At 43.3% G+C, this 11,184-nt stretch overlaps 1 protein-coding gene across 1 annotated transcript in view; it reads left to right on the top strand.

Moving 5' to 3' along the window:
• The window catches only part of LOC104496067 (death-associated protein kinase 2-like), a gene marked incomplete at both ends in the record, with an annotated part of 21,872 nt that extends 12,446 nt beyond the window's left edge, over positions 1 to 9,426 (top strand). Inside the window, 2 exons of the mRNA XM_010139136.1 lie at positions 6,171 to 6,392; positions 9,379 to 9,426. Coding sequence (XP_010137438.1) covers positions 6,171 to 6,392; positions 9,379 to 9,426 — 270 coding nt within the window. The remainder of the gene's footprint in view (positions 1 to 6,170; positions 6,393 to 9,378) is intronic.
• Positions 9,427 to 11,184: the final 1,758 nt, after the last annotated feature.

Genomic DNA, 11,184 nt, shown 5'->3' with positions numbered 1-11,184 from the left:
TGCATAGTGAATAAAAATATGAATGATTATAATCCCAATTCTAATGAGCTCTAGAGATATGAAATTATTTTGTAGGTGCGGCTGTATGCTCACCCCTTAGAATTTTATTTTGTTTTTCCGGTAGCATTGCCTGCATTCTACAGACTTTGGGAAATGAGGAAAGACTAGCTGTTATTTCTCATCAAGTGTGTAGGAACCTAATTTCTGTTAGAGTCAGTGGGAGGTTGCTTCCTAAAATCCCCGGAAAATCTGTACCAAGCAAATTATCCTGGCTTATCTAGGGAATTGAGTGTCACCTTTTGACTGGCAGATGCCAGAGCACTGTCCTTTTCCAGGTTCACTTACTTTTCGAAGAACTCCTTGAAAACATATCTCAGTGCAAAGTGTTTGTCAGCGTGTTCTAATGTATTATCTATTTTATGGGAATTTCAAGTTTTAACAACTACCAAATAAATAATACTATAGTAATACTTTTTAGAATTCTTTAACAAATGGAGTTAAGATAAATATGGTCAGAACATAAAGAAATAGATTAAACATGCAGAAAGGGAACATAGGTTTGGTATTTGCATAAGAAATGGTTTGCTCTTCTCAAACGACACACAGAATCAGCTTCCTGACCTCTCCCCATTCTGGCCTCAGGGCCAGAGTGACCTGTCAGGTCACCTGTCAGGTCACCTGTCAGGTAACCTGTGTGTCTCAGTATTTTGTTTACGTATTTTCAGCATTTTGTGACAGCTCCTCAGCAATGTGGTGTTTCTGGAGTATCGGAGGAAGATTGGTATAAAACCATACCTGTTCACACAGTTGCTTAAAGGGACCCTTTATTCTACTGCTCTGTAGCGATATGCCATGTTATGCATCGAGTCATTCAAGGCTGCCAGGCTGCGCTTCTTTCATTCTCTCAAGACAAATTCTGCCCCAAAGGATTACCCTCCAGAATCAGTATGAAAAGTAAACTTTGAAAAAAGAGCAAGAAGTTATCCTGTTATTCTGGATTGTCCAGTTTCTCTCTTCACCCACATCCTTTCCACATCCTCTCTTGAACTGCACAATTAGATAAGCTGAACTTGTGCTCCTCTAAAGCATGCTTCTGAAAATAGATTCCAAAACCACCCAGTAATATCATCTCTGTGCTCTTAATTCAGTGCCAGATCTCCTAGATGATAGTAGCACTGTGAAAAATAGGTTCTTTTCATTGCTAGGGGAAATTCCCTTACTCAAGATGGATGGGTTTGATGTGGTACCTAATTATATTATAACTGTCAGGCTGCAGCTGCTATTATTTGGGCTGTAACCACAACTGAGGACAGCCTGTATTGAATCTGTGACAGGGCTTTTGTACAGCTGTCCAAAATATTTCTGAAAGGGAACAAACTTCATTTCTTCAAAAAAAAAAAAAAAAAAAAAAAAAAAAAAAAAAAAAAAAAAAAAAAAAAAAAAAGGAAAAGTCAGACTCTGAGCATATCTTGTGTATGTTGTAAGTACCGCTGTGTATGATCCAAGTCATCTTCACATCAGTGATATACTAAACCCCATCAATTTTGGTGAGGTCATTTGGCTGAAACTTGGACATCTGAGTTGTGAAATCTAGTTTCAAGTTTAAGATAAGCTACAGGCTCCCCATGTGAAACTAAGTAAATGGCTTAACTTCTCAGTGCTGTCAGCTCAGGGACCAGAAAGTCATACTTTCCTTCCTTCTACCTTTTTCCTAGCCTAGACTGAAAGTTTTGGGAAGCTGATGCTGTTTGATTTTTACGTGCTGAATGCAAATGCCCTAGGAAGTGCAGAAATGTGTTTTGGTCCTTGACTTCACAAGCTCTGTAGCCAACCAGAAATCCAACGTTGTCTGTGTGTGATTGTAAAATACCAGCGAGACATCCTCTTTTTGGTTTTTTCCACAGCTGAATGGGCCTCCACATGAACCGATCATCGTGTCTGGTAGAGCAGCAGAGCGATTTGCTACCCCTTTAACACTTGTTCAAAGACTCTTCTCCCTGCTTGTCCCTTCTCCAGCCTTTACCTCTTTCCTGAGTGTGCTTCAGTGTATCAGTGCTTGCCAAAGCATTGGGCTGCTTGTGGGGAGGGATGCACCAGCAGTTGCTTTGTGATGGCTGTCTTTATGGTGGTTGGAAAATACTTCACCAGTTCCCAGTGATGCTTTAATAAAGACCCTGGGAATTCAGGAACAGGCACGGGCAAAGCAAATGTGCTCTGCAGCGGGTAGGGATGAGGGTAAGTGTGGGTTGTGGACAGTGTCGTGGGTAATGACCTTGTAACTGTCTTAAATCACATTGTAACTGTCCTAGGCTAGGAAATGGGGTATTTGTGTTTTTCCCTGTGGCTTGCAACCTCTTCTACAGAGTCACAAACTCAGCAAAGGCTGTCTGCCAAAGCCTGGTTTTAAGGGGTGAAGGTAACAGCGTAATGACTGGGACAAGAGCGGGCCGAGTGTGTGTTGGTGGGTACACACGCGGCGGGGAAATAGGAGATCGCAAGGGAATGAGTACTGTGATGAGCAATTGTCCCAGGCTGTAAGTAGGTAAAAGGAGAGGGCAGGAATTCCTGTGCTGCGTCATTAGTATTTTTATGAGCTTTTCAGTAAAGAAAAATGTGCAAAATCTACAGTGTCATTTGACTTCTCAGATGCAAATGTGACTGTGTTCATTCCCACAATCAGCACTTACAAAAATACTTTATGAACTTTGCTGGCAAAATTTACGTTCCCAGAGTGAATGCAAGGAAGCAAACACAGCGACATTAGTACCCTGTCTCTTCAGAAAGTCTGAACCAAACAAGGTAAGTGTCTTGTGAAAAAAGAATAAACAAACAAAACCCCCATGAAACCCACCGTGTTTTACACAAACAGCTCTCAGCACTACAGAACCAACTCTTTTACCAGAATGTTTAAGGCACGTTTGGGGATTTTGTATCAGGAATTTCATTCTCTTAAATTCTCTAGGGTTTGCACATAGCGATAAAACCAGGAGGCAGAAATACGAATGAATGAATGGATTTGACAAACGGCTACAGTCCCGATTCCCTTTGTGACTGATTATTCCTAAAGGGATAAGTACACTTGTCCCATCCATTCTGACCTCTCTCCTGAGACGTATTTAGTGTACGTATGAAAAGGAAAAACACCAAGAAGTACTTCAGGCTGTCAGGTATTGTTTGAACCCTCTGAAATGGGAGGCTGCCTCTGCCATGGAGTGTTAGCTTTTGAGAGCAAGCGAGCACCAAGTGACAGCCTTAATTTTTAATTTCTTTGCCTTTGTAGGTTTAAGACAGACTCCAACCAGCTGTCTGTGTTGATGAAGCACTAAGTACATTATATAATTATGAGGTTCTGAATATAATTGCTGTGTATGCTGCATAATTTAGGTTCCAACTGTACTTGCATCTCGCATTTACCAAGCCAGTGAAGGATGTCATAATACTGAAAACAGTAACAGCTCAGTGCTTCTGCAGTGTAGTCCTGGGGGTTGCAGTGCAGGAGTGCATTTGGGATCCTTATGAAGAGATCCTGGCTGATAAAACCACAGCCGCTGAAGGTTTAAAGTTGTCTATAAGATGAGGCTTTTCCTTGCAAGTCTGGACATAATGCCCTAAGTAAAGGAAATACCTGATCCTTAATGTGTATTCTGGGACCAGAGACCTGCCCGTTTGTGCAGAGAGATCTCAGACTTACCGTGCATTGTGGCAGGGAGAACAGGGCTGCTCCTGGGGATAAAAAGAAGTTTGCTGTCCTGTTTTGTCGTGCTTTTCGCGTGCCAGGCAAGGGTAACTATTTGACTGCACTGTTCTCAGAGGCTTCCCTGCCTTGAGTTGACTGTGGATTCCTAGAACTTTAAAATTTATTCCTGCTCCATGGTGGAAATGCAGTGAAATATTCTTGGTGTTGTTTTCAGAAGTATGATTCTATCAAATATTCATTGATAAAACGCGAACCTTTTCTGACTGAGGAGTGCTCAGTAGCATATGGAGTACACATGGTAGACTGAAAGTTTTTCGTTCCAATTACTATGAAAAGTGTGGAGCACGGATTTGAGCTGGGGTTCCTTGCCTCTAAATCGCCAAGATTCTGCAGATATTGGCTAACAGGCGCTTCTTGCTTACCCCCTTCTTTTGATACCAAGTTGCCAAAACAAAAGGCAGCTTCCATGAAGCAAGTTTTAGCCAAACTTCATTTAACTCAAGTCCTACTAGGAGAGCAGTGAGTGTGCACCAGTTTTGTTTGAAAGAATTAACATCAATGCCTTTTGTGCTTCAAATGAGGTTTTCTTTTGTAAAAACCTCTCAGTTTTTGTTTTTTGAAAACTGGAGAACTGGAGAATTGCCTTGTGTCCAAACAAGGCAACTTCGCATGAATTCAGTGAAAAATCTTTATCCTAACTTGATTTTAGTACAGACTAGAGTTTTAGTAAAGATTTAGAGTTTTAGAGAAGTTTTAGTTTAGACTAGTTGAAATTTAGAGGTTTCACGTAACTTCAGACTAACCAGGTGTTTAGGTATCTTCATTAATCAACCTAAGGCTTTAATACGTATTTAGATCTATATGCCCATTACTTCTTTGCTTAATTTCAGTATTACAAATTTAAATCAAACCTAAAAGCTATTTAATTAAAACTGCTGAGTGATCCTTCATGAAAACAAATGTGTTTCTGGGGTTTTTTGTCTGCTTTTTGGAGTCACTTTGGACAGGAGCCTATTACGACGCATGGCACAGTGCTGCTTACTCTTACTGTTTCTGTTACAGGAGCAGCAAACTGAGATAGACACCTTTGTGCGAAGTAGTGCACAAATGCCCGTAGGCTCACTGCGTGGAAGAAAGAAGGTCTCTTTCCTGTTATGCTGATGGGGCAAAAGTGCTTTGCTAAAGGGTGTACAGTAGATTTATGGCAGGATTTTGACCGCTCAGACAGACCATCCTTTTCCCTTAATTTCTGTAAGGTAGAAGTAGCTCTCTTAACGTCCTGTGCAGATTACACGCAAACACATGGTAATAGCTCCTGGTTTAGTTTCCTTGTATGTCTGTGATGATTTTAGTGTGATTAAGCATTTCTAAGATGCAACACAGTTGTCCTTGCCCCTTCCAAACGGGCTGAGCAGAAGGATCCTCTGAATAATCCCTGTTTCACTCCACATTCCTGCCTTACGTAGAATTCGTATGGCTCTAATCCTGCTTTAGCTGCAGACCACCTTTTCAATTTCGGTAAGACATCTCTCAGCTTGGTTAGTTATTTTTAGGAGGCAGTTGAGGAGGAGTGGCCGTGGTTCCTTCTCTAAGTTCAGATGGCGCCTCTTGAGCATGATGAAGAAAGAAAAGCTTACACCAAGCAGGGTCCCCTGTCCCCTGTATTGGACAGTCAGTAACAACTTTTTAAAGGTTCCCACCACACACACAAGGCTGCAGCCTGCAGGGTGGCTGTTATGTGAGTAGCTCATCTGACCTCCAGGTGTTCCCCTCTTAGGAGATAATGGGGAAATACTACAGCTGGACTGGGATATCGTACTTGGGGAGCCACAGCAAGAAAAATTTTATTGGCAAACAGCAGCTACATGCCTTTTAAACTGTAATGCAGCTGCTTTACTATCTGGTACAGTGGGAAATTTATCCCTGAAGTGCAGTTAGAAAGCAGCACTTACTCTAGTTACATTTACAGCTAAATTACCAAGTGAAGTACAGAAATATGAACAAATCATTCCTTATTTGAGAATTGGTTACTGGAGGCCAGTTTTACATTTCCAGTCCTTTGAGTTCTGAGCTATTGTTCTTAAGGGAAACACCTTTCCTCACGCGCACCCTTTCAGGACATCCAGGGCTGTGCTGCAGACTTGAATGCCTTAAGCATTAACCAGAGAAAGAGTGGTAGTTTGAACCTTTTGAGGAAGCTGAACCGATTTTTAGAGATTGTAACATCTGTCTTCCCTTCTTGTCAGACACTGCTTGGTTTTGCTTAATTTCAGACACAGCAGGAGGCTCTCTTGTTATGCACTAGTGACCTAACCGTAGAATTCTGACAGTCCTCGCTGTTGTCCCAAGGACAAGCTTGTACGGTTAGCGGTTCTGCTCAGGGGTTGCAGGATCAAGCTTTGTGTATGAATGGCTTATTTGGGATGCTGTGATTACATAAGCTTTAAGAGAATTTTTGTCCTTGTCCTTGCAGTGGCCAGTTTGCTATAGTGAAGAAATGCCGAGAAAAAAGCACCGGTATGGAGTATGCTGCTAAGTTCATTAAGAAACGTCAGAGTCGGGCCAGCCGTCGTGGGGTGAGACGTGAGGAAATCGAACGGGAGGTTGCTATTCTGCAGCAGATTCTGCATGCCAACATCATCAAGTTGCATGACATCTATGAGAACAAGACGGATGTAGTCCTCATCCTCGAGCTGTGAGTAAGGGACTTCCTGTCCTCTGGGGTAGAATGAGGTAAATAGGAACCGGAAAGGGCTGCAGAGGTTGCCAGAACCTAGGGGCACTGTTAAAATGGAGCTGTTGTGTTCTCATGCCTTGCAGATCTTGGCAGGAGAATTGAATGAGGTTGCTGGTAAACAGGCCCCACGGTCCATCCATGTGCCCTGGGGATACAGGTGCACCTTAATGTTAGCTGAGGCCATTGTTACTGAGCCAGGGAAGAGTTTACTGACAGAGGATTACCTCATGTCTGCCTAGTGCTGCCCTGATGTGAACCTTGGAGGAAGCACAAATAGCCACCGAATGCTCATTTCATTTTTCTTTCTGCTTTCATCTCTTCCAATGCATGTGAAGCCATCAAGACGTTTGCGAAATGTGCAGCCATTCTCATTATTCGTGTATCATCCTCATTTAGAGGACACTACGGGAAAAGAGGGGCGGAGGGCAAGGGAAAAGCTTTTCTTAATCTCCAGACTGACTATCAAGGATGAATAGCAGCAGGGTGGGAGGGAAGGAAAGCTGTTTACCCTTCTCTTCTGCCACCATGTGATGGGGGAAAACCCTGACCTGTAGCAGCTAGGAGGCCGCAGAAAGATCACTCGCTCCTCTGCACTGCACCTGAGTGCTGTAGAACATTTGGATCTCCCCAGGTTGAAGTGTCACTGTCAATGTGTTAGTTTCAGAATCATTTCAAGAAAACTTTACAATTGCCTAATGTCAAATAGAGTGAAAAAACCCCGCAATGAGAAAGTTATTTCACTTTTCAATGAAATGAAGAAGGGGAGGCACCCAGTGACTGGGGCTCTGTATACCCAAATTTATATCGGAATGATAAATTTGGATGAAACTCGGCACTTATTGCCATTTCAGGTGTTTCATGGCTGAGGATCAGGGCTGTAACAGAAGTGAAAGACTGTGGGCATGGATGATCTATGTCCAAAGCATCTTCTTCTGTACAGTTCGTAATATGTGCTGTTGGTCTACCTTAAGTTGTTGAAAGGGATGTAAATTACCTTAGTGCATGTGGAAGTTTGTATCTTTGTGTTTCTGCGTGGCTCAGCCTTACTAATCTTCACTGAGAACTGGGGAAAACCTGAACACTGTCAAGCAAAGCAAGAAGTGGGATTGTTTGCTTGTACTCGTAGCAGCCGGGAATCGAAGTAGCTCTTCTGATAATTGGAGCTTTGCTGGTCAGAGTGTGTGGGTTTGGCCTAAGGGGATGCAGTTTCTCATGTAGTGAAGGAAGAGAGACATCAGTTTAAGCTTTTGGGGCTGTGTCCTGCTCTTTTGTGGGATCAATACCATCTAGTTTACAAAGTTTGGAGTCTTAGAGGAGCTGTGCAGAAGATGATATATCCTTTGTCTGTCAGTTCCTGGTACTAAAGTAAAGCTGTAAGCAAGGAGACAGCATGAGGCTTTTTCCTGTCCTCACGTGCCCTGACACGGTTTGCGTGTCCTGTAGTCAGGCTGTACCTCATTGCATTTCTGAAAGTGCTAGGTGCAACGGAGGTTTGGCCTGATGAAGGCCACAGCATTCAACTGCTTTGTACAAAATGAGAAGGATGCTAATTGCTCATAAAGGGAATTAAATTCTCTGTGTAAACAAGCGATATCTTCTAACCTCTAGTATCAGCGTCATACTCCCTGCAGTTGATCAAAGTAAGCATTACAGCACCTGGCCAGCTGATCTTACATTCAGCTACAGTGGACTTCACCTTCAAAGGAATGTCCCCCGTATTCTTGATTAAGTGAAGAAGCTACCCTGGTGTTCAAAAGAGGCTTTGGCTGAAATAGCAGCCCTCTCCCAAACTCGCTGTGCTGGTGCACGCAAGGCTGTCTTCTCTTTGCACAAGGGTCGATTCCACAGCTGCTCTTTCTGCTGTTCAAGAGCAGGAAGAGCACTGCCAAGGCCACTGCTGTTAAGTGCAGATCGTTAGGTTCACGGTTTGCCCTTCCTTGTGCACGTTGTTCTGGGATATGCTCCCCGCAGCTTTCTGTGACTTTGCTTTTCTGTCTCTTGGGCTGTGCCTTGAGGCTGCTTTGCCCAAACAAAAGCAGCCTAAAGGCAGGTTTGATTGATGCGCCAGTCTGTTGGCCAATACCAAGGTTGTGTACGCAAAAGAAACAGCTGTTTCCAAGAAGTCAGACAGCATTGCCATTTGTCTTATATCGGACTTTGAAGGAAGAGCAAAAGGATCATTTGCTTGTTTGTTTGCCATAGGAATAAGGTGACATGGTAAAAGGGGAAGAGGTGGAACCAGAGGAAGTAGTTTTTCTGTAACCTAAGGTCCTTCAAGAAAGGAGCATTTGCTGTTTTACAGGTGGTGCTGGTGTAGAAAACACACCACCCTGGATGTTCAGCTGTAACTTGGAGTGCAGTTATGAGTTTTGCTGCAAAGGAGCTAGTGCTGAACTGCTTTTTTTTCTGGGATTCCATAATGGCTGACTTTGGGGATTGCCAAGTCTCTTCTGCCTGAGGGTTTCTCTGAGTTCAGGTGCATAACTGAAGAATGATCCTGCACTGAACTGCTCAGCACTCTCTGTATACAATTATTTTCTCAAATCCAGTTTTAAAGTCTGAGTCTTTATTAATGAGAAATCATCACATCTCTTCATTGAATTTTCCTTTAGGTTACTCTTTTAAGCTCTCTGCAGTTTAGGTTGATGTCTTAGGCTATACCACAGGAGACTGGAGATTAATGTACTTTTTGTAATGTATGCTGATGTCTGACCTTCAGAAAATTAAATGCTCATGTGGTTGTTGTAAGGGGGAGTCTTTTGCAGATAAAGTAACAGAAGGACTTCAGACTCCCTGAATCTTTTTGTTTGTTTCCTTTTTTCATATTTATGTTGTATTCTGTACCTTGAAAGTTCCTCCTGCCTAGTTAGTGTGAACTAGAGAAAAGAGGGAAAATACAATAAGGAGCTAGCAAGTAAATCTTCCGTGATCCTTCTTCTTGCAGGCTCTATGTTTTCTTCACGGATGCCTTAGGCATAGCTGGTCGCCCAGGGTATGGCTGAGGTTGCCATTGGTGCAAAGTCCCTGGTGTACCTTGAGCAGCTAACCCAGCTGTTTTGAGTGACCACTCTTGGGGGCAGCAAGAGAGAAAGGGAATTAAGTACCTCCAGTATGGGCAGCTAAACAATGCTCTGACATTCGTTTATGTAGCAAAGGAGATTCCTCCAGGCAGGAAGGTATCCTCTAACATCCTTAGCACAGTCTGCTGTGCCAGGGGAAGGTGAGGGAACAGCTTTTTATAAAGTGGCCCAGCTTGTGTGCTCTCCTTAAGCGGTGTCTGTCTTTGCTGCTGCTGGAAGACCAGAAGCTGGGCTATATGAACTGACAGCTCGGCCTGAGAGAGAACTTCTTTTATTATTAGTTCTCGTTGAAGAGTCCACCTTAAGGAACAACCACCAAGGAGATATTCCAGGGTAAAAGAGGAAGAGACAGTAGTGTGTGTACCTGTATTCCAGAAGAGTACAAGAAAGTATCCTGGTACAGCTGGCTTCCTGATGATGGGGACAAGGTGCCTGCCTTGCTTAAGGGGCAGGCTGAATAGATATCTTCAAGGAAATGGGACTTGCCTGCCCTTTGTACACAGATTTCATCAAGACACTACCAACTTTTACTTACGAATTTCTTTATTGGCTTGTCACAGTCAGCTGTAATGATTTTTAAACTAGTGAGCGAAGGCCCTTAAACATACTACGATATGGAAAGGAGCCAGTGTTCCCTAGCTCCTGAAATGCCCAGGGCAAAGCCAAACCTGTCCAGCGAGACGGCTGGTAGTGCTGAGACCCTTGGTATGTGTCACCTAAAAAGAAAATCATAGATCAGACAGGAATCTCGCAGGCTGAGTAACTGAGATTAATAGGAAGGGAAAGGAAGCAGCCAGAGATAACACTTGCAACATATTTGTGGGTCATAGAAGCTTATTTTTTGTTTGCCAGTCATTTAGTTGTAACAATTAAAGCATCAAGTGACTTCTGCCCAGGCGAGATGTCCTGCCTCATATTGCTTGGGAAGTTTTTGGCTATGTGGGGGCTGCTGAAAATATCCAGTACTCAATGCTGAAGTTCACAGACCCTGTGCAAGTGTCTGCCTTTGGGTGTGCTGTCACCCACCGCAACAGCAGAAGCTAAGAAATAAGCCCAGTGTCTTTGTGGCTTTTGACACATTTTTCTTGTTTGAAGCTGACTTCTCCTTGCAGTTTTTGTGGTCATTCGCAGTAGTTTGCTGTGAAAGAGGAAGGACAGGAAGCCACCATCGAATGTTGTGTAGGAGCCTGGGTTCAGAGACATGATTGCCCGAAAGACCTCTGCAGTGCACAGTGTGTTCTAACTTGTTTGAGTCACAGCACTTAGTTAACTCAAAGCGTTTGAACCTGCCGAGTTTTTACAGATATTTCATCAGACAACAGCTTGTTTTCCAAAATGTCGGATCTCTCAGGTCTTGTGCCTGCGCTCGGGTGGTGAGCACAGGTGGGTGGTACACCTGGGCCCACCGGAACACCGCTCTGTGCGCGCCCCCTACAGTGAATTTGAATGAGAATAAATCAATAATATCAATGACAGTGTGAACCACAAACAAAACCCGTAAGAACAGTTATGAATACCAACTGCAAACAATGCCCAGTTCGGTATCTAAATCATCTTGTTTCGTAATATGTAGAAAGATAGCACTAGAGCACTGGAGCTCTCCGTGCAAGGGACAAGAATAGAAACAGAAGTGGTATGTACGACATATGCATGGAACGCCTGTGAATTTT

Source organism: Buceros rhinoceros, unplaced genomic scaffold, assembly GCF_000710305.1.
Source record: "Buceros rhinoceros silvestris isolate BGI_N320 unplaced genomic scaffold, ASM71030v1 scaffold37926, whole genome shotgun sequence".
Classification (NCBI taxonomy): domain Eukaryota; kingdom Metazoa; phylum Chordata; class Aves; order Bucerotiformes; family Bucerotidae; genus Buceros; species Buceros rhinoceros.
This window is presented reverse-complemented; position numbering and strand designations above follow the sequence as displayed.